Source organism: Eschrichtius robustus, chromosome X (assembly GCF_028021215.1).
Source record: "Eschrichtius robustus isolate mEscRob2 chromosome X, mEscRob2.pri, whole genome shotgun sequence".
In the NCBI taxonomy this organism is placed as follows: Eukaryota; Metazoa; Chordata; class Mammalia; order Artiodactyla; family Eschrichtiidae; genus Eschrichtius; species Eschrichtius robustus.
Window position 1 is genome coordinate 62,083,206 of NC_090845.1, and position 24,289 is coordinate 62,107,494.

The 24,289-nt window shown below is 36.7% G+C and overlaps 1 protein-coding gene across 1 annotated transcript in view; it reads right to left on the bottom strand.

The window, feature by feature from the left end:
- Positions 1-24,289, bottom strand: part of TEX11 (testis expressed 11) — a 375,812-nt gene that overhangs the window by 42,474 nt on the left and 309,049 nt on the right. The window contains exon 25 of the mRNA XM_068533357.1: positions 23,122-23,189. Coding sequence (XP_068389458.1) covers positions 23,122-23,189 — 68 coding nt within the window. The remainder of the gene's footprint in view (positions 1-23,121; positions 23,190-24,289) is intronic.

Below are 24,289 nucleotides of genomic sequence, written 5' to 3' on the forward strand. Positions count from 1 at the left end.
CTAAATGGGAAGTACAAGAGGACTGACATGATCTGACTTATAATACTTTGGCTGCTGTTTGGCTATTGGATTTATAGAGGGGCAATTGTGGAAGCAGAGAGGATAGTTGAGAAGCTATTACAGTGATCCAGGTGAGAAATGAGGTAGCTTGGACTAAGGTGATACTATTGGCCTGATTTACTTTTGAGAAGGGGCATACTACAAATCACACTACTTTCAGCCTTACCTCCCACTATATAACCACTGAATAAGAGACAATTCCAAAAGTAACAATGCTCTCTTGTACTCCTGGCTTTTGTTTATTCAGTTCCCACAGCTTTTAATGCCTTCTACTTCCTTCTCTAACCATTAAAATCTTACTCATTCTTCAAGAGTAAGTTCAAATATTACCTTTTGGAAAGGATCATTTCTTCTTCTGTGGTCCCATACCCTCTATATTTCTATTAGTGAAGTTATTTCATTTAGCTTTGTATATGTGTAATAGATTATGTTTCTGATCTCCTTTCTTCACTGTAAATTTAAGGTTAGAGAGAGTAACACATTTCCTTATGCTTTCGCAATACCTAGTAGCCCCTAAGAATTTAATAAAGACTCTGTAGACTGAGTGTGGTAAGCTGCTGTCCTTAGGTCACTAACATAATGGCACATCAGGGTTAATCCTTTTGTAAAAGCCAATTCCCATAGCACTAAGATTTCAGTCACTGTTTATACAGTTCTTAATTAACTTTGATTTGGAATAAATTTTTAAAAGGTCGGCGTTTTCCAATTTCCCCCCAGGAGCTTATGATTCACCAGCTTTGCACTCTGCCTTAATTTGTCTATTTACAGTTGGTAGCCTAATGATTTATTTACATTATTCACATGCTGGGCTCATAATTTTAGGCATTATTTCACTGGAAATACCCAATCCTAAGAAATATAAACCTTTAACAAGACAGATTCATTTTTTCTAACTGAATTTTGTTTTATTATTAAAGTACTACATATTCATTGAAAAATTCAAACAATACAAATAATAAGTGAAATAAAAAGTAAAAGTCTCACAAACTCACTAAATCCTAGCAAATGTTGAGTCTGGTGTGTAACCTTCCAAGACTTTATATATGATATATGCATTCATATGTATGCATGCTTACAGTCAGCTCTCCCTATTAGCAGGTTCTACACATGCAGATTCAACTAACCACAGATCGAAAATATTAAAAACAAACAAACAAAAATTTCAGAAAGTTCCAAAAAGCAAAACTTGAATTTGCCATGTGCTAGCAACTATTTACATAGTATTTACATTGTATTTACAGCTATTTACATAGCATTTACTTTCTATTAGGTATTATAAGTAATCTAGAGATGATTAAAGTATACAGGAGGAAATATGCAGGTTATTTGCAAATACTAAGCCATTTTATAAGGACTTGAGCATCCGGGGATTTTGGTATCCATGGGGGGCCCTGGAACCAAATCTCCCGCAGATATCGAGGGACGACTGTATATGTGTATGTGTATGTTTGTGTGTGTGTGTGTATTCTTTTGTTCATTCATGCAATAATCAAATATCAAGTATTGGCTATACAAAGGTAAGCAAACGCAGATACAGTATTTGTCCTCTTGAAGCTTACAATCTAGTATATATGCATACAAACATACATACACATGTTTTAAAACTAAATATGGTATCAGAAAAGGCCAGCAAAAGTACAACAGTCCAAAGTTAAGGGCACACACCAAGATGCAAATCCTTTATCTACAATAACAAGAACAGAGTTTATAGGCTGGTGATGGGAACTTGTCTGAGTTTGGTTTGGTTTTGAGAAGCAGAGGAGAAAGGGCTAAAGAGTGAGCAGCTGGTCAGTGAGGCAGTGGAGAAGAACCTTTGTGTTATGAGAAGCTCTACAGGTACCTATATCCACTGGCTGGGAAAACATAAAGACTACAAGAACTCATGTACGCAACAACCCTAGATCATAGGTATAAACTTCTGCTAGCCTGGATCATGGCCCTAGCCTCCTCTCCACATGAACTTCCTACAAATAGTCGGCCTAAGGAAAAAGTACCACAATTAAAGATAAGTTATCAAAACTCAATAGCGAAAAACTAATAACTCGGTTTAAAAATGGGCTAAATACTTGAATAGACATTTCTCCAAAAAAGACATGCAAATGGCCAAGAGGTATATGAAAAGATGCTCAAAGTCATGAATCATCACATAAATGCAAATCAAAACCAAAAACATCATTTCACATCTGTCAGGATGGCTATTATCAAAAAAAAAAAAAAAAAAAAAGACAACAAGTGTTGGCAAGGATGTGGAGAAACTGGAACCCTTGTACATTGTTGGTGGGAATGCAAAATGGTGCAACTGCTATAGAAAACAGTACAGAGGTTCCTTAAAAAATTAAAAATAGAACTACCATACAGTCCAGCAATCCCACTTCTGGTATTTATCCAAAAGAACTGAAATCAGGATCTTGGAGAGATATTAGCACTCCCATGTTCACTGCAGAACTATTCACAATAACCAAATATAGAAACTAGCTAAATGTCCATTGAGGCATGAATGGATAAAGAAAGTGTGGTTTATACATATTATGGAATACTATTCAGCCTTAAAAAAGGAAATTCTGCAATATGTGACAACATGGATGAACTTTGAGAACAGTACGCTAAGTGAAATAAGCCAGTTACAGAAGGACAAATACTGCATGATTCTACTTCTATGGGGTATCTAAAATAGTCAAAGTCATAGACTCAAAGAGTGGAATGGTGGTTGCTAGGAAGGGAAATGGAGAGTTGATAATCAACAGGCATAAATTTACAGTTAAACAAGATGAATCAGTTCTAGAGATCTGCTGTAAAACACTGCACCTATAGTAAACATTCTATATTGTACACTTAAAACTTTGTTAAGAGGGTAGATCTCATGTTAAGTGTTCTTACCACAATAAAATAAAATTTTAGGGACTTCCCTGTTGGTGCAGTGGTTAAGAATCCGCCTGCCAATGCAGGGGACACGGGTTCGAGCCCTGGTCCGGGAAGATCCCACATGTCGTGGAGCAACTAAGCCCGTGCGCCACAACTACTGAGCCTGTGCTCTAGAGCCCACGAGCCACAACTACTGAGCCCACGTGCCACAACTACTGAAGCCTGTGCACCTAGAGCCCATGCTCTGCAACAAGAGAAGCCACCAGCCCCCACTCACCACAACTAGAGAAAGCCCGTGTGCAGCAACGAAGACCCAATGCAGCCAGAAAAAAACAAGATAAAAAAATAAATTTATTAATAAATAAATAAAACTGAATTAAAAAAATAAGTTATCCAAGGTATAGCACAGTATAAGATACTACATGAAAATGGGATGAGAAGAATAGGAAAAAAGAATGGTAGATGGAGAATTCTCACCAGAGGAATGCTGCCATAAAACAGATGAAAATTGTGACCAAACATGTCAGCATGAATTATAAAATATTAATTAGGTAATCATCTCTATAAAATAAAAATATAAAGTGGGGATTCAGGAGCTCAGGGAAGAGCTGGTAGACAAAAGGAAATGAAATATAAGCCATTTTAGAAGGAAATGGTAAGAGAAAAAAAAAATCATCACAGAAATAAAGGTAAAATTGGAAGCAGCAAAAGTGAAGAGACACCACTGAATAAACAGAAAGGGATACAGAAAATAAGAGATAAGTAAGCAAAATGAAATGGAAATTGAAATTGATTCTAACATTGTTTTCTCATCAATTAATGAGTTAAATAAAATCTTTAACACATGTTCATTTTATATTTGTACGACAGTAATGGATATATCTTTTAAAAAATTACCCACCAAAATGCCAAACGAATACACTTGACAGAACAGGGTAAATCATGTTGCCAGAGAAGTGCAAGTCATGGACTGCTTAACCTCATCTTTTCTTGGCTCCCAGATTGAACCCCAAGTGCCAGTAGAACTTTGTTGAATCTCTTTTTTCTTTTCTATTGAGTTTATGTTTTGTTTTTGCTTCTGGTTTGGGTATAGCCAATAAGTTATTCTCCCTTGGTAGCAGCAATGACTGGGAATGTGGTTTTATGGTCGGATCATTTGGTGATTTCTGTAAATGGATGAACAGATTATCTAGTCTCTGACTGGGTAAGAAACAACAGACAATTTGTTAGTCTTTTTTGTTGTTCTATTTGTCCATTTTGAGCTCAAATTAATCAATTATTTCATGCCTGCTGGGAAGAACAGCACTATGATATCTGGACTGGTAAGTTTCTGTATTTATTCTTGACCCATAGCTGAAGTTGTAGATCTGAAGCCACAAGATCTCTATATCCCTGTGTCTTATGTGTCGATAATTGAGAAAGGCCTTGACTTCACACTGAGTGAGTAGGAAATGTTTTCCTATCTCTGGCAGGTATTCATAAATTAGATTATAAAGTCTCTTACATTAAAGGAGCTCTGTTCTAATTGGTTTATAGACATAAATAAGCACTTATATACAAATATTCTTAAAATTTCCATAAAAAGGAAACTGAACTTCTAATACTTTACATGTGCTAAACTAAAAGTAGCCTTATAAAAAAATTCAGCTAACTCAGAAACATTTTAGTAATCCAAAGTTAAGGTAAATCTTTGGCAAATGAGATTAGTTTAGTGACTCTGGTTGAAAAGACAGACTTTTTTGGTGATTTATTTGTGTAGAGTAAAAAGGGAGGGAGGGAGGATGGGAGGGAGATGCAAGAGGGAGGGGATATGGGTATATATGTATACATATAGCTGATTCACTTTGTTATACAGCAGAAACTAACACAACATTGTAAAGCACCTATACTCCAATAAAGATGTTAAAAAAATGTAAAAAAAAAAAGAATGAAAAATGCAAGATTGAAATAAAGCGTAAATGAATTATTTAATTAAAAAGAAAACTAGCATGCATTTTACTTAACTTGGGTCTGTTTTTCCTAAATGTACACATGTTTACTGATTAAATAATGTTATATATTACTCATATATAACATTTAAGATTATGAAAAATGTAAATTGTGTTCAACTAAAGTTGAATCATTGCTCTGACAGACGTTTAATTTCAGCAGCTAACGGTTTGTAGAATGTTAGATTTAAGATAATTTTCAAGATATTTAGTTCACTTAAAATGTTAGATCGATATTAAATTGAGTTAATAAATGGATAATCACTAGATACCAAGGTAACGTGTAAGTAAAACTGAATACTTCAACATTGATTACTGAGCATAGTCTTAAGTTTATATATACTATTGCTTCTTATTTTTATATGCTATAGAGGAGAGGCGATATTTTTGGGTTGTGTTAATGAATGTGTTCATTTTTCCTCTTCAAAAAGTATGGGTGTGGCCATAGAAAGCTGTGCCGTGCGTGTTCATGAACTCTGCTAGTCTGCTATATTGTTTGTGAGTGAGAGATGGTTCTCAATTACACCTCTCCAAAGTTTTCTCTTTGAAATAAAAATTATTTTGGTTAAAAGTTACAATTAAAACAAGTGGTTGAGATTATATATGAGCAATAGTGTCAAATGGATAGGTGCCTTTGCTTTTATTATTTATTTTTAATCAATTGTAACCGATTTTTAAAAAATATTTATTTATTTATTTTATTTGGCTGCACCAGGTCTTTGTTGCAGCATGCGGGATCCTTAGCTGTGGCATGCATGCAGGATCTAGTTCCCCGACCAGGGATCAAACCCAGGCCCCTTGCATTGGGAGCATGGAGTCTTACCCACTGGACCACCAGGAAAGTCCCTGTGCTTTTGTTTTTAAAGGAAAATGTAGTTTACTCCTAAATAAGTGGTTCTCAGACTTTCTGTTCTCAGGTCCCCCTTGCACTCTGAAAAAATTATCAAAGAGATTTTTCATATGTAGGTTATAACTATTGATATTTACCATATTAAAAATTAAAACAGAAAATTTATTTCCTGATTGAATTAATTTGAGACGAACCCACTGCATGTTAACGTCAATTAAAAAGTAATTATATTTTTAAAATGAATGAGAAGATTGTTTCACAGTTTTGAAAAGCTCCTTAATGCCTGGCTTAATAGAAATAGCTAGATTCTTATATCTGCTTCTGCATCCAATCTATTACAATATCACACATCATGTAGCCTCTGGAAAACTATGTCTTAGAATTATCATAAAAATAGTTTTGACTAGGCAGATCCTCTAAAAGGTTGTCAGTTTGTTCCAGAATATAAAAGAGCATAATGAAGGACAAACCTGGAAAGTAAATTTTATTTGCCCTGGTATAAACCTGAGTCTGAAATAAAGCTCTGTAATGTATTAAAATGGAGCAAAGTTATCTTGAGTTTTTGATGGGCTTGCTTCCTTAGTTTACTAATTAATGGTTTCACTTACAATGTGAAAGGCTATTCTTTACCTTGTATGTAATCTGCCTAGATAGCAGATTCTGTGTTTTATCAGAATAATTTTCTGATCTTTATTGTCTTTGTTATGTCTTTACTCTTGATCATTTAATGGCAAACAAAGAACAAAGTTTCCTCATTTATTAAAGAGCTATAGTTCTTTAGAATTGTGTTACTTCCTATGCTTATTTGTAAACGTTTTATTGTCATTTTGCTTGAATAGGTAACCAGGTACTGTTTCTTAGGCACCCATGATCCTATTTTAATCAAGTGCCCAAACTGCCTCTAACAACTCTTGGTTTTGTCTTCTGAAAAGTCGCATCCCAAATATAGAAGATATAAAATAAAGTTTTCAGGATATCTTTTAAAGCTAAAATTGTCTTTGAGATTTTCAAAAGGGCCCCTGGAAAACTGCAAAGATTTATTCTTTCTCCTCATAAAGAGAGAAATATAAGAAGTAATTAGGGGGCTTCCCTGGTGGCGCAGTAGTTAAGAATCCGCCTGCCAATGCAGGGGACACAGGTTCGAGCCCTGGTCCGGGAAGATCCCACATGCCACGGAGCAACTAAGCCTATGCGCCACAACTACTGAGCCTGTGCTCTAGAGCCTGCGAGCTACAACTGCTGAAGCCCGTGTGCCTAGAGCCCGTGCTCTGCAACAAGAGAAGCCACCGCAATGAGAAACCTGCGCACTGCAACAAAGAGTAGCCCCCGCTCGCCGCAACTAGAGAAAGCCTGTGCGCAGCAACAAAGACCCAACGCAGCCAAAAATAAATGAATAAATAAATTTAAAAAAATAAATAAAAGACCAAACATTAAAAAAAAAAAAGAGAAGTAATTAGGTTTGTTTGATGGGTTACTATTGTAAGAGTTGCATGAGAAGAGTTGCAAAATCAGAAGAGATGCTCAGCCTTCTCTATGTTAAATTTTTATAGGTAAAACATTATTAATATAAAAATTTCAGATATTTTATACTTTATGGGCAGTTCCTGGAGATTTTTGACTGTCTTCTCTGTTCCTAGTGTATTTTTACCTTCAAGAGAAACACTTACGAATCATTTTCAATAATGGATAGAATATCTAGATAGAGGATCAACAAGGAAACAGAGGATGCCAACAACACTATAAACAAATTAAACCTAACAGACATTATGCAGAATACTCCATCCAACAACAGCAGAAAACACTTTATGCTCAAGTGCTCATGGAATATTCTCCAGTAGAGACCATATATTTGGCTACAAAACAAGTCTCAATAAATTTAATAAGACTGAAATAGAGTATATTCTCTGACCATAATGGAATGAAGCTAGAAATCTACAACAGAAATAAAACTGGAAAATTCAGAAGTATGTGGAAATTAAGCAATAACCAATGGGTCAAAGAAAAAAATCACAAGAGAAGTTAGAAAATACCTAGAGATGGAAGAAAACAAAAACACGACACACCGAAATTTATGGGATGCAGTGAAGGCAAGTACTCAGAGGGAAGTTTATAGCTGTAAATACCTACATTAAAAAAGAAGAGGGACTTCCCTGGTGGTCCAGTGGTTAAGACTCCATGCTTCCAATGCAGGGGGCATGAGTTCGATCCCTGGTCAGAGAACCAAGATCCCACATACCAAGTGGCATGGCCAAATAAAATAAAATAAAATATACTTTTAAAAAAAAGAAAAAATTTAAAGCCATAACATAACTGTAAACCTTGAGAAACTAGAAAAACAAGCAAAATAAACTCAAAGCTACTAGAGGAGGGAAATAATAAAGAGCGGAGAAAAATGAAATAGAGAATAGAAAAACAATAGAGAGACTCAATGAAACCAAGAATTTGAAGAGATTAACAAAATTGATAAACCTTTAGCTACACTGACAATAAAAGAGGGAAGACTCATTACTAGAATCAGATTCTAGTAATTCAAAAGAGGGGATATCACTACTGACCTTACAGAAATAAAAAGGATTACTATGAACTATTGTATGCCAACAAATTAGATTTCCTAGATGAAACAACAAATTCCTAGAAGCACACACATTACTTAAACTGACTTAGGAAGAAACAGAAAATCTCAATAGACCTAAAAAATTAAAAGAGAATCAGTAACCAAAACCCTCCTAATAAAAAAAGTCCAGGATGACAAGGCTTTAGTGATTAATTCTACCAAACACTTAAAAGAATTAACACCAACACTTTTCAAACTCTTCCAAAAAACTGAAGAGTAGGGAATATTTCCCAACTCATTCTATGAAGCCAGCATTACTCTGGCAGCAAGCCAAATTAAGATATCATAAGGAAAGAACATTACAGACCAATATACTATATGAATAATGATTCAAAACTCTTCAACAAACTACTAGTAAGCCAAATCCTACAACATATGAAAAGATTATACACTGTGACCAGGTGGGATTTAACCCAGGAATGCAAGGTTGGTTCAGCATAAGCAAATCAATCGATAATATATTAATATATCATTAATAGACCAAAAGAAAAAAACCCACGTGATCATCTCAATTGATGCAGAAAAATCATTTGATAAAATCCAACACATTTTCATGATAAAGAAAAAAAACACTCAGAAAACTAGGAATAGAAGGGAATATACTCAGCCTGATACAGGATATTTACAAAAGCTCACAGGTAACATAATCAATGGAGAAAGACTGAAAGCTTTCTTCCTAAGGTCAGGAACAAAAAAAGGATGCCTGTGTTCACTGCTGTTATTGTACTGGAAGTTCTAGCCAGAGAAATCAGGCAAGAAAAAGGAATAAAAGGCATCCACATTAAAAAGGAAGAAATAAAACTACTGCTGATCACAGATGAGATGATCATATATCTATATATCTATATCTATATCTATATCTATATCTATATCTATATCTCCCAATGAATCCACAAGAAATGTATGAATTCAACAAAGTTGCAGTGTACAAGAGCAACATGCAAAAATCAGCTGTGTTTCCATACATTAGCAGTGAACAATCCAAAAAGGAAATGAAGGAAACAATTCCATTTACAGTAGCATCCAAAAGAATAAAATACCTAGGAGTAAATTTAGCCAAGGAGGTGAAAGACTTATATACTGATAACTATAAAACATTGATGAAAGAAACTAAACAAGACCTAAATAATGGAAAGGCATCCCATGTTCATGGATTGGAAGACTTAATATTGGTAAGATATCAAAACTACCTTAAGCAATACCTACCAAATTCTGACAGCCTTTTTTGCAGAAATAGAAAAGTCAATCCTCAAATTCATATGGAATTGTAAGGGCCCCCAAAAGTCAACATAATCTCAAAAAAGAAGAACAAAGTTGGAGGAGTCACACTTCCCCATTTCAAAACTTACAGCAAAGCAACAGTAATCAGAGCAGTGTGGTACTGCCTTAAGGATAAACATATAGACTAATAAAACAGAACTGAGAACAGAAATAAACATCTATGGCCAACTGATTTTCAACAAGAATGTCAATACTCCTTAACGAGGAAAAGAAGTCTCTTCAAAAAATACTGCTGGGGCAAATGGATTTCCACACACAAAAGAATGAAGCTGGATGCTTACCTCATACCATATACAAAAATTAACTCAAAATGGACCAATGACCTAAATATAAGAGCTAAAACTATAAAGCTCTTAGAAGAAAATATAGGGGCAAATCTTCATGAACTTGGATTTGGCAATAGATTCTTAAATATGACACTAAAATCATGAGCAACAAAAGAAAAGGTAGATAAACTGGACTTCATCAAAATTAAAATCTGTTGTGCATCAAAGGACATTATCAAGAAAGTGAAAAGACAACCTACAGAATAGGAGAAAATACTTGCAAATGATGTACCTGATAAGGGTTTTGTGAGATAATAGAAAATATATATATTGGTCTCTGCCTCTTGTTCCTGGTACAGGGCTCCTAAAACTCCTATAATTTCCCAAGTGATAAGAACACAAGAAGCATCTCTTGTTCTAATATTGGTCTTTGATCATTGTTCCTGACACAGAGCTCCTGAAACCCTTGTAATTTCCTGGGTGATAGGAGTATCTTTTGTTCTAGTGAGGTGACTCTGGGTGGGCTCCTGGATGTGGACTAGTCACTGGAAAGACCAAGCCATGATTATAAGCTTGAAATTTTAAGCCCCGTCCCCCACTCTCTTAAGAAGGGATAAGGGCTGAAAATGGAGTTAATGATTAATCATGCCTACGTGATGAAGCATCCATAAACATCCCCAAAGTACAGGGTTCCGAGAGCTTCTGGGTTGATGAAGTCATGAAGGTGCTGGGAAAGTGGCATCTCTGGAGAGGGCATGGAAGATCTGCGTCCCTTCTCACATACCTTGCCCTACTCATCTCTTCCATCTGGATGTTCATCTGTATCCTTTATCATCTCCGTTTATAATAAACTGGTAACCATAAGTAAATGTTTCCCTGAGCTCCATGAGCCTCTCTAGCAAATTAATTGAACCCAAGGGGAGAGCTGTTGGGATCTCTGATCTATAGCCATTGGTCAGAAGCCCAGGTGAATTGCAGCACACTCAGCTGGTGTCACAGAAAATTGCTTCGTGTGGGGGAAAATCTCCACACGTTTGGTGACCAGAAGTGTTCTCTGTGAAGGTAAAGGAGGTATACAGGAAAGAAAAAACACAGGAGGGGGAAGAAACTTTAGGTTTTTCTTTTTTAGGCTTAATACAAGCAACAATAAAAAGACAGCTAACCCAATTAAATGGGCAAAGGACTTGACAGACAAGTCCTTTTTTTCCCAAAGAAGATATATAAATGGACAATAAACACATGAAAAGACACTCAACATCATTAGTCATTAGGAAAATGCAAATAAAACCATGGGATACCACTTCATACTCACTAGGATGGCTACCAGGAGGTGGAGAAATTAGAAATTTCATTCAGTGCTTGTGGGAATGTAAAATGGTGTAGTGCTATGGAAAACAGTTTGGCAGTTCTGCAAAAAGCTAAATGTAGAATTATCGTATAACCCAGCAATTCCACTCCTAGATATAGATCCAAAAGATTGATAGCAGGGGCTCAAACAGATATTTGCTTTGTATATTTGTACACCAATGCTCATAGCAGCATTATCCATAATAGCTAAAAGGTGATAACAACCCAAGAGTCCATCAACAGATGAATTGATAAACAAAATATGGTATATCCATACAATAGAATATTATTCAGCCATAAAAAGGAATGAAGTACTAATATGTCACAACATGGATGAACCTTAAAAACATTATGTTAAGTGAAATAAGCCAGTCTCAAAAGTATAAATATCGTATGATTGCCCTTAAATGAAATATCTAGAATAGGCAAAATCATAGAGACATTAAGAACATTAGAGGTTACCAGGGGCTGGGAGAAGGGGGAATAGGGAGGTATTTTTTAATGGGTACAGAGTTTCTGCTTGGGGTGATGAAAAAGTTTTGGAAATAAATAGCACAACATTGTGAATGTAATTAATGCCACTGATTTGTATATGTAAAAATGGCTAAAATGGCAAATTTATGTTATATATATATTTTTTACCACAATAAAAACTCTTATGAAATAGTTATGTACTGTACCCCAATAGAGAAGTTTGCCTTCCTCCATTCTGATATTATTGGTTACCTTACTAAATTAACCACAGCCCTTAACTCTCTATAGTATACAGTTTTTGTTTTACTCTATTGCTGGCTTGAAGACTGCTATAAGTTACAGGCCAGAGTCTGTGTCTCCAACAAAGGACAGGCTCAGAGACTCACAGAAAAGGACTGTACGAGGTTCTTCAAACTACTGACCAGGTTCTTCAAACTACTGACGTATCAGAATAGACTTTCAGGTACAGGTTTCTAAGTTAACATTGCATACACAACTTTGAGACCAGTGTACTTAGTGAGGATTTCCAGAGATTTTTTTTTTTAAGTTTAGAAGCATACAGCTTCATGAAAGCAGACTACTAACCAAAGATCTAGCACTAATGATATAGGACTGAATAAATTGATGAGGGAAATTTTATTGTGGTTATTTATTTGGAATATCGTTGATTATGTTTTAATGTTCTGTTTTCTGAATTTATGAGAAAGTCCTTTTTCTTTGTAAGTTATTTGTAACTCAAAACAATTTAGTAGATGCTGCTTCTGTAACCTAAATTAAAATATTTAAAAATGATATGATCCTCACTTACCTCCTCCCCATCCTACCCCTCCCTTATGAATTCAGAAACTGTTCCTAAGTCTCCCTATTTTTCATGGCAATATAGTTATTGCATTGGTTCTATAAAAATCTTCCACTTTTTAAACCAGGATATAAATGGACTCATTGTGCAACAAAGGCCTTGCATGAACTATCCATATTTAAGAAAGAGAGCCACTTAATCAGGTATGATAAGATACGTTTAAGGAATAAGGTTGCTCTTACCTCAGCTGTATGGAGTAAATGCCTACGAAGTCCTCTCAGTGAACTGTCCTGTTACCTGACTTATAGGGAGGGTTCCCAGTCTAAATGTGACAAAAAGTTCACTTTCCATAAGGCCAGGGACCTTAGTAAATTTGAAGGACCTTGAAAAAAGATGATTTTCCTCAAATTTATAAGTACTACAGGTAAATATGGTGGAGAGAGTTTCTTGGCCTTTGTATCCTAGCTTTGGAATAGCAAAGGATAACATACCCATGCACATTCACACACACCTATGGGCAATTCAGTTTTGAATATACTTGTAAATCCATTTCCTAATTGCCTGTGTGTGTGTGTGTGTGTGTGTGTGTGTGTGTGTGTGTGTGTGTGTTTTACTCATCTTTTGAAACAGCTGTAACATCTTACTGGTTCCTTTATTAATTAACGAGTTAAATCTCTAACGTGTTCAAAAAATGAGAACAGAAATTAAAACTCTAAAAAGAGAGAAGATGGTAGATTTGGAAGACAAGCAAAGGAGATCCAAAACATACCCAGAGTTCCTAAAGAAGAAAACTGAAAAAAAATAAAACCAAATGTTTAAAAACAGTTCTAGAAAATTTTCTAGAAAAAGAGGAACACTTTAATTTACAAATTGAAAAAGCATACTATATTCCAGAAAAACTGCCAAAGAATCGTCAACACTAAGAAATTTCCTATTATAGTCTTTCCTGCTACCACATTTGTTTATTTTTTAATTAATAGATTTACTTTATTTTTTTTACTTTAAAATAAAATCCGTTTTTAATAGCATTTTACAACCCATCATCCTTGGAGCTGTAACTAATGGTACATACAGACATACATATATATATGTATGTATGTCACATTTTCTTTATCCATTCATCCTTCAATGGATACTTAGACTATTTCCATGTCTTGACTATTGCGAATAATGCTGCAGTGAACATGGTGCTGCAGGTATCTCTTTGCAATAGTGATTTCATTTCCTTCGGATATATACTCAGTAGTGGGATTTCTGGATCATACGGTGGTTCTATTTTTAATTTTTTGAGGAACCTCCACATTGTTTTTCATAGTACCTGTACCAATTTACAGTCCCATCAACAGTGCACAAGGATTCCCTTTTCTCCACATCCTCCCTTGCCTTTTTAAATTTTTTAAAGATTTATTTATTTATTTTTGGCTGCGTTGGGTCTTCGTTGCTGCATGCAGGCTTTTCTCTACTTGCGGACAGCAGGGGCTACTCTTTGTTGCGGTGCATGGGCTTCTCATTGTGGTGGCTTCTCCTGTTGCAGAGGACAGGCTCTAGGCACGTGGGCTTCAGTAGTTGTGGCTTGCAGGCTTTAGAGTGCAGGCTCAGTAGTTGTGGCGCACAGGCTTAGCTGCTCGGCGGCATGTGGGATCTTCTGGGACCAGGGCTCAAACCCGTGTGCCCTGCATCGGCAGGCGGATTCTCAATCACTACGCCAACAGGGAAGCCCTCTCCCTTGCCTTTTTGATGATAGCCATTCTTTTTTTTTTTTAAACATCTTTATTGGAGTATAATTGCTTTAAAATGGTGTGCTAGTTTCTGCTTTATAACAAAGTGAATCAGTTATACATATACATATGTCCCCATACCTCTTCCCTCTTGCATCTGCCTCCCTCCCACCCTCCCTATCCCACCCCTCTAGGTGGTCACAAAGCACCGAGCTGATCTCCCTGTGCTATACGGCTGCTTCCCACTAGCTATCTATTTTACGTTTGGTAGTGTATATATGTCCATGCCACTCTCTCTCTTTGTCCCAGCTTACCCTTCCCCCTCCCCGTATCCTCAAGTCCATTCTCTAGTAGGTCTGCATCTTTATTCCCGTCTCGCCCCTAGGTCCTTCATGATCATTTTTTTTTTTTAGATTCCATATATATGTGTTAGCATACGGTATTTCTTTTTCTCTTTCTGACTTACTTCACTCTGTATGACAGACTCTAGGTCCATCCACCTCACTACAAGTAACTCAGTTTCATTCCTTTTTATGGCTGAGTCATATTCCATTGTATATATGTGCCACATCTTCTTTATCCATTCATCTGTCGATGGAACGCTTAGGTTGCTTCCATGTCCTGGCTATTGTAAATAGAGCTGCAATGAACATTTTGGTACATGACTCTTTTTGAATTATGGTTTTCTCAGGGTATATGCCCAGTAGTGGGATTGTTGGGTCATATGGTAGTTCTATTTTTAGTTTTTTAAGGAACGTCCATACTGTTCTCTATAGTGGCTGTATCAATTTATATTCCCACCAACAGTGAAAGAGGGTTCCCTTTTCTCCACACCCTCTCCAGCATTTATTGTTTCTAGATTTTTTTTTTTTTCAAAATCATTCAGGGCCACTTTGGACAGAGGCTCTGATTCTTTTAAATTTTTTTTTTTTAATTTTACTTATTTATTTATGGCTGTGTTGGGTCTTCGTTTCTGTGCAAGGGCTGTTCTCTAGTTGTGGCAAGCGGGGGCCACTCTTCATCGCGGTGCGCGGGCCCCTCACCATCGCGGCCTCTCCAGTTGCGGAGCACAGGCTCCAGACGCGCAGGCTCAGCAGTTGTGGCTCACAGGCCCAGTTGCCGCGGCATGTGGGATCTTCCCAGACCAGGGCTCGAACCCGTGTCCCATGCATTGGCAGGCAGACTCTCAACCACTGCGCCACCAGGGAAGCCCCGTTTCTAGATTTTTTGATGATGGCCATTCTGACTGGTGTGAGCTGATACCTCATTGTAGTTTTGATTTGCATTTCTCTAGTGATTAATGATGTTGAGCATTCTTTCATGTGTCTGTTGGCAATCTGTATATCTTCTTTGGAGAAATGTCTATTTAGGTCTTCTGCCCATTTTTGGATTGGGTTGTTTTTTTTTTTTTTTATATTGAGCTGCATGTGCTGCATGTAAATTTTGGAGATTAATCCTTTGTCAGTTGCTTCATTTGCAAATATTTTCTCCCATTCTGAGGGTTGTCTTTTGGTCTTGTTTATGGTTTCCTTTGCTGTGCAAAAGCTTTTAAGTTTCATTAGGTCCCATTTGTTTATTTTTGGTTTTATTTCCATTTCTCTAGGAGATGGGTCAAAAAGGATCTTGCTGTGATTTATGTCATAGAGCATTCTGCCTATGTTTTCCTCTAAGAGTTTGATGGTGTCTGGCTTACATTTTGGTCTTTAAACCATTTTCAGTTTATTTTTGTGTACGGTGTTAGGAAGTTTTCTAATTTCATTCTTTTACACGTAGCTGTCCAGTTTTCCCAGCACCACTTATTGAAGAGGCTGTCTTTCTCCACTGTATATTCTTGCCTCCTTTATCAAAGATAAGGTGACCATATGTGTGTGGGTTTATCTCTGGGCTTTCTATCCTGTTCCATTGATCTATATTTCTGTTTTTGTGCCAGTACCATACTGTCTTGATTACTGTAGATTTGTAGTATAGTCTGCAGTCAGGGAGCCTGATACCTCCAACTCCGTTTTTCTCTCTCAAGATTGCTTTGGCTATTCGGGGTCTTTTGTGTCTCCATACAAATTGTGAAATTTTTTGTCCTAGTTCTGTGAAAAATGCCAGTGGTAGTTTGATAGGGATTGCATTGAAACTGTAGATTGCTTTGGATAGTAGAGTCATTTTCACAATGTTGATTCTTCCTATCCAAGAACATGGTATATCTCTCCATCTATTTGTATCATCTTTAATTTCTTTCATCAGTGTCTTATAATTTTCTGCATACAGGTCTTTTTTCTCCTTACATAGGTGTATTCCTAGATATTTTATTCTTTTTCTTGCAATGGTAAATGGGAGTGTTTTCTTAATTTCACTTTCAGATTTCTCATCTTTAGTGTATACGAATGCAAGAGATTTCTGTGCATTAATTTGGTATCCTGCTACTTTACCAAATTCATTGATTAGCTCTAGTAGTTTTCTGGTAGCATCTTGAGGATTCTCTATGTATAGTATCATGTCATGTGCAAACAGTGACAGCTTTACCTCTTCTTTTCCCATTTGGATTCCTTTTATTTCTTTTTCTTCTCTGACTGCTGTGGCTAAAACTTCCAAACTATGTTGAATAATAGTGGTGAGAGTGGGCAACCTTGTCTTGTTCCTGATCTTAGTGGAAATGGTTTGAGCTTTACACCATTGAGGACGATGTTGGCTGTGGGTTTGTCATATACGGCCTTTATTATGTTGAGGAAAATTTCCTCTATGCCTATATTCTGGAGGGTTGTTATCATAAATGGGTGTTGAATTTTGTCGAAGCTTTCTCTGCATCTATTGAGATGATCATATGGTTTTTCTTATTCAAGTTGTTAATATGGTGTATCACGTTGATTGATTTGCGTATATTGAAGAAGCCTTGCATTCCCGGGATAAACCCCACTTGATCATGGTGTATGATCCTTTTAATGTGTTGTTGGATTCTGTTTGCTAGTATTTTGCTGAGGATTTTTGCATCTCTGTTCATCAGTGATATTGGCCTGTAGTTTTCTTTCTCTGTGACATCTTTGTCTGGTTTTGGTATCAGACTGATGGTTGCCTCATAGAAGGAGTTTGGGAGTGCTCCTCCCTCTGCTATATTTTGGAAGAGTTTGAGAAGGATAGGTGTTAGCTCTTCTCTAAATGTTTGATAGAATTCGCCTGTGAAGCCATCCGGTCCTGCGCTTTTGTTTCTTGGAAGATTTTTTTTTAAATTAATTAATTTATTTATTTATTTTTGGCTGTGGTGGGTCTTCGTTTCTGTGAAAGGGCTTTCTCTAGTTGCGGCGAGCGGGGGCCACTCTTCATCGCGGTGTGCAGGCTTCTCACTATCGTGGCCTCTCTTGTTGCGGAGCACAGGCTCCAGACGCGCAGGCTCAGTAGTTGTGGCTCACGGGCCCAGCTGCTCCGCGGCATGTGGGATCTTCCCAGACCAGGGCTCGAACCTGTGTCCCCTGCATTGGCAGGCAGATTCTCAACCACTGCGTCACCAGGGAAGTCCCCTGTTGGAAGATTTTTAATCACAGTTTCAATTTCAGTGCTTGTGATTGGTCTGTTCATATTTTCTATTTCTTCCTGGTTCCGTTACGGAAGGTTGTGCATTTCTAAGAATTTGTCCATTTTATTGGCATATAGTCGCTTGTAGTAATCTCTCATGATCCTTTGTATTTCTGCAGGGTCAGTTGTTACTTCTCCTTTTTCATTTCTAATTCTATTGACTTGAGTCTTCTCCCTTTTTATCTTGGTAAGTCTGGCTAATGGTTTATCAATATTGTTTATCTTCTCAGAGAACCAGCTTTTAGTTTTATTGATCTTTGCTATCGTTTCCATCATTTCTTTTCCATTTATTTCTGATCTGATCTTTATGATTTATTTCCTTCTGCTAACTTTGGGGTTTTTTTGTTCTTCTTTCTCTAATTGCTTTAGGGGTAAGGTTAGGTTGTTTATTTGAGATGTTTCTTGTTTCTTGATGTAGGATTGTATTGCTATAAACTTCCCTCTTAGAACTGCTTTTGCTGCATCCCATAGGTTTTGGGTCGTCGTGTTTTCATTTTCATTTGTTTCTAGGTATTTTTTGATTTCCCCTTTGATTTCTTCAGTGATCTCTTCGTTATTAAGTAGTGTGTTGTTTAGCCTCCATGTGTTTGTATTTCTTACAGATTTTTTCCTTTAATTGATATCTAGTCTCATAGCATTGTGGTCAGAAAAGATACTTGATATGATTTCAATTTTCTTAAATTTACCAAGGCTTGATTTGTGACCCAAGATATGATCTATCTTGGAGAATGTTCCATGAGCACTTGAGAAGAATGTGTATTCTGTCGTTTTTGGATGGAATGTCCTATAAATATCAATTAAGTCCATCTTGTTTAATGTATCATTTAAAGCTTGTGTTTCCTTATGTATTTTCATTTTGGATGATCTGTCCATTGGTGAAAGTGGGGTGTTAAGAGTCCCTTACTATGGTGGTGTTACTGTCGATTTCCCCTTTTATGGCTGTTAGTATTTGCCTTATGTATTGAGGTGCTCCTATGTTGGGTGCATATATATTTATAATTGTTATATCTTCTTCTTGGATTGATCCCTTGATCATTATGTAGCATCCTTCTTTGTCTCTTGTAATAGTCTTTGTTTTAAATTCTATTTTGTCTGATATGAGAATTGCTACTCCAGCTTTCTTTTGGTTTCCATTTGCATGGAATATCTTTTTCCATCCCCTCACTTTCAGTCTGTATGTGTCCCTAGGTCTGAAGGGGGTCTCTTGTAGACAGCATATATACGGGTCTTGTTTTTGTATCCATTCAGCCAGTCTATGTCTTTTTGTTGGAGCATTTAATCCATTTACATTTAAGGTAATTATCATTAGGTATGTTCCTATTATCATCTTCTTAATTGTTTTGGGTTTATTATTGTAGGTCTTTTCCTTCTCTTGTGTTTCCTGCCTAGAGAAGTTCCTTTAGCATTTGTTGTAAAGCTGGTTTGGTGGTGCTGAATTCTCTTAGCTTTTGCTTGTCTGTAAAGGTTTTAATTTCTCCATCAAATCTGAATGAGGTCCTTGCTGGGTAGAGTAATCTTGGTTGTAGGTTTTTCTCCTTCATCACGTTAAATATGTCCTGCCACTCCCTTCTGGCTTGCAGAGTTTCTGCTGAAAGATCAGCTGTTAACCTTATGGGGATTCCCTTATGTGTTAATTGTTGTTTTCCCTTGCTGCTTTTAATATTTGTTCTTTGTATTTAATTTTTGATAGTTTGATTAATATGTGCCTTGGCGTGTTTCTCCTTGGATTTATCCTGTATGGGACTCTCTGTGCTTCCTGGACTTGATTGACTATTTCCTTTCCCATATTAGGGAAGTTTTCAACTATAATCTCTTCAAATATTTTCTCAGTCCCTTTCTTTTTCTCTTCTTCTTCTGGGACCCCTATCATTCGAATGTTGGTGTGTTTAATGTTGTCCCAGAGGTCTCTGAGACTGTCCTCAATTCTTTTCATTCTTTTTTATTTATTCTGCTCTGCAGTAGTTTTTTCCACTATTTTATCTTCCAGGTCACTTATCCGTTCTCCTGCCTCAGTTATTCTGCTATTGATCCCTTCTAGAGAATTTTTAATTTCATTTATTGTGTTGTTCATCACTGTCTGTTTGCTCTTTAGTTCTTCTAGGTCCTTGTTAAACGTTTCGTGTATTTTCTCCATTCTATTTCCAAGATTTTGGATCATCTTTAATATCATTATTCTGAATTCTTTTTCAGGTAGACTGCCTATTTCCTCTTCATTTGTTAGGTCTGGTGGGTGTTTGCCTTGCTCCTTCATCTGCTGTGTGTTTCTCTGTCTTCTCATTTTGCTTAACTTACTCTGTTTGGGGTCTCCTTTTCACAGGCTGCAGGTTCGTAGTTCCCGTTGTTTTTGGTGTCTGTCCCCAGTGGCTAAGGTTGGTTCAGTGGGTTGTGTAGGCTTCCTGGTGGAGGGGACCAGTGCCTGTGTTCTGCTGGATGAGGCTGTTATCTTGTCTTTCTGGTGTGCAGGTCCACGTCTGTTGGTGTGTTTGGGGGTCTCTGTGGCCTTATTATGGTTTTAGGCAGCCTCTCTGCTAATGGATGGGGTTGTGTTCCTGTCTTGCTAGTTGTTTGGCATAGGGTGTCCAGCACTGGAGCTTGCTGGTTGTTGAGTGAAGCTGGGTCTTGGCATTGAGATGGAGATCTCTGGAAGATTTTCGCCATTTGATATTACGTGGATCTGGGAGGTCTCTTGTGGACTAGTGTCCTGAACTTGGCTCTCCCACCTCTGTGGCACAGCCCTGATGCCTGGCTGGAGCACCAAGAGCCTGTCTTCCACACGGCTTTTGCAGCTTGAAGTTCTTTATCACCTTGTAAATCACCCAACAGCAAAGATTAATTTCTCCCAGGTTGGTCTGTGGGTTGGCTGCTTTGGAATTCAGGTTTGATCCACGTGCGTTTCATTTCCAGGGCCCAGGTGGAAGAGCATCGGCACAGGGGCACGCTTTTCTCCTGTTGCTGGAAGGAGCACCGATGATAGCCATTCTTCAAAGCAGTTTTAGGTTCACAGCAAAATTGAGTGAAAAGTACTGAATGTTCCCATATATACCCTATCCCCCACTGCATACAACCTCCCCCACTATTGACATCCTGTACCATAGTGGTACATTTGTTACAATCAATGACTCTACAGTGACATATCATTTTTACCCAAATTCCATAGGTTACATTAGGATTCACTCTTGGTGTTGTACATTCTATGGATTTTGACAAATGTATAATAACATGTATCCACCATTGTAGTATCATACATAATAGTTTCACTGCCCTAAAAATTTTCTGTGTTCTATCTATTCAACCCTCCTTCCACAACTCACCCCTGGCGACCAATGATCCTTTTATTGTCTCCATAGTTTTGTCTTGTCTGGAATGTCATATAGTTGGAATCATATAGTATGCGGCATTTTCAGATTGGCTTCCTTCACTTAGTAATATGCACTTAAGTTTCCTTCATGTCTTTTCATGGCTTAATAGTTCATTTCTTTTTAACCCTGAATAATATTTCATTGTTTGGACATTCCACAGTTTATCCATTCACCTACTGAAGGACATCTTGGTTGCTTCCAAATTTTAGCAATTGTGAATAAAGCTGCTATAAACATCCATGTGCAGGTCTTTTCATGGACATAAGTTTTCAATTTATTTGGGTAAATACCAGGGAACACGGCTGCTGGACTGTATAGCAAGAGTACGCTTAGTTTTGTAAGAAATTGCCAAGCTGTCTTTCAACGTGGCTAAACCATTTTGCATTCCTGTCAGCAATGAATGAGCATCCCTGTTGTTCCACATACTTACCAGCATTTGGTGTTTTCAGTGTTTTAAATTTTTGCCATTTAACAGGTGTGTCGTGGCATCTCATTGTTGTTTAAATTTGCAAGTCTCTAATGACATAGATAGATGATAAATAGATAAATAGATAGATAGATAGATAAGAGTCTAGCTGTGTTCCTAGAAAGAAGAAATTGATTTTTCAGTAGACAGCTAGCATTCTGATATACTTTTAAAATAAAAGGCACTGAAGGTATGAATTTCATGCTGAGCATTGCTTTAGCAATTTAGATTCTGTTATGAGGTATTCTTGTTATCATGATTTTCTAGATTTTCCGTTATTACTGTTGTTTAAAATGTCCAACTGGTCAAGGGTTTTGTTTCCTGATTCCATTATTAATTTCTAGTTTTATTGCATTGTGATCAGATAATGCTGTCTGTTTTATTTCTATGTCTTAGAATTTATTCACGTTTTTCTTTTTTTTATTCAGGTTTTTCTTGTGATCAATTTTGTAAATGTTCAAAGGGCACATGAAAAGAAAATGAGTTTTCTATTCTCAGGCTATAAAGTATGTTTTCAGGCTATAGAGTATATTTCTATTAAATCTTCCACACTAAGAATGTTATTTAGGTATTCTCTGTTCTTTCTTTTTATTGTTTGCATTCTTTTAAATGCCTGCCATAGATTGAGAGAGGTGAACTAAATTTTATGTGTTTATGTTCTTCCTTATAATTCCTATAGTTTGATATCAAAATCCATCAAAGATATCATGTATGAACACACACAAAATGATAGACCAATAATTTCTAAATATTAGGAAACCAAATTCATCAGCATTTTAAAAAATAATAATACACCATGACCAAATAGGGGTTATTCCAGAAATGCAACAATGACTCAATTTTAGGAAATATATTATTATTATAATTCAATATAGTAATACTTCAAAAGAGAAAAACCGTACGATTATCTCTATAGAAGCTTAAAAGGCATGTAATTCAATTCAATATCTATTGATTTTTTTAAAAATTCTAAATAAAACAGAAACAGATGGACACAATATAATGAAGTCTATCTAATAATACCATCCTTAATCAGGAAACAGTAGCAAGCTACTATGTAACTTCAAAAGGTTTACTATTATTTTGATTATTTCATAACAAAATGTTAGCAGTATCTGATATTGTAATTTTGGTTTGGAAGACTCTGTACCCTACATTTAGTCAAAGTTAAAACTTGATTAAATTAGACATCAAATCTAGTGACCTAAGAGCAATAAAGCCATGTTGAACAATTATGGTCCTATTTTTATACTCAATACTATACATCAATAAAAATCAAGGTAAAAAATGTTCTTACTTTAAGTAGTATGTCAAAGAGTCAAAATACAGACATACCATGGGGAAAAGCTAGCTCTTAAAGAATCATTTGACTGGTTATCAAGTATTGCAGCAGGACAAATTTCTGGTGATAAAGACTAGGTTATTAAGATTTGAAACCCCTTTTATAACTGTGTTACCAAACTCCCAGTCCCACTGTACCTGTTTCTTTCAGGAGATTCCAGATGTCTCTGCATTTATGGATCTGATCAAGTGCACGATTCAGTAACCTGGCCTATTGGGTAAGAAAGCCATGAGAAAATTAGTCTCAACCAAACCAAACTTTAAGCAAATAAAAATAATATCATTTTCACTAAAAACAGTTAAAAATAAAACTATAGAAAAATGAAAGTATAAAGTGAATATTTGGAATTTATATATAAATATTAGCCTCTCTCTATATTTTTTTACTTTTCCTTAATGTTCCAGGAAAATGAGGATTATATAGAAAATCTTGAACATTATCAATTTCTTTAATAATCTAGGATAGAAGAGAAGCACTTCCAGAATGGTGGTATGAGGAGAGCCATGGATCCTCTCCCCAGCAAAACTAACATAACTGGTGAAAATTTTAAAACACAATCATGTAAAGTCTCAGGAAATTGCCCTAAGGGCATATAGCAAATGGGGAAACATCTATTCTAGGAAATCTACTAAGTCTCAGTAAGAACAGTGATTACCTGTAGCAGTTGAGCCATGATCTGTTCACTCTCCCCCAAGCTCAGTGTGATGTAAGTGCACTTTAGGTGGGTGTGGCCAAGAAGATGGGGCTCACGCTATCCTTGGTTTCCAGGCTAGGGATGACCAGAATGGGCATGCTGCCAGTACTTCTCATCCCCCTCCCCAAGATCTGTATTGCATTAGTTCTATTATAAACAAGCACAACTGAGAAGCCTTGAGCTCTCTTCTTCTACCCAGTCCCCATACCAGACATTGCAAATTGAGAATACTGGGTCTCAATTGCCCTCACCTCAGCTTGCTTATAAGATAGAGTTTCCATGCTGGAAGAGGCAAGCCAAGAATGCTAGGGACTACGACTTTTGCCTAGCCCTGACTCATAGAGCTGTATTGTCACTCTGATACAAATGGGTCACTATCCCTGCCTCTAGTTTCAAAGCAGTGGTATAGAGTTTCTGCTCAGGAGGAGAGGAAGGCCATTAGAAGAGTGAGCTCTGTAGTCGCCCTAAGGAGACTGACTTTTATTGAAATAGAGCTTGAGGAACTTCGAGTCTAAGGGCACTATAAAAAAAAGTGGAGATTTTGGTGTGGGCAATTAAGAGGAGGCTGGTAACTAATGATATCAACAAGCCAAACAGTAGACCAGCTAGAA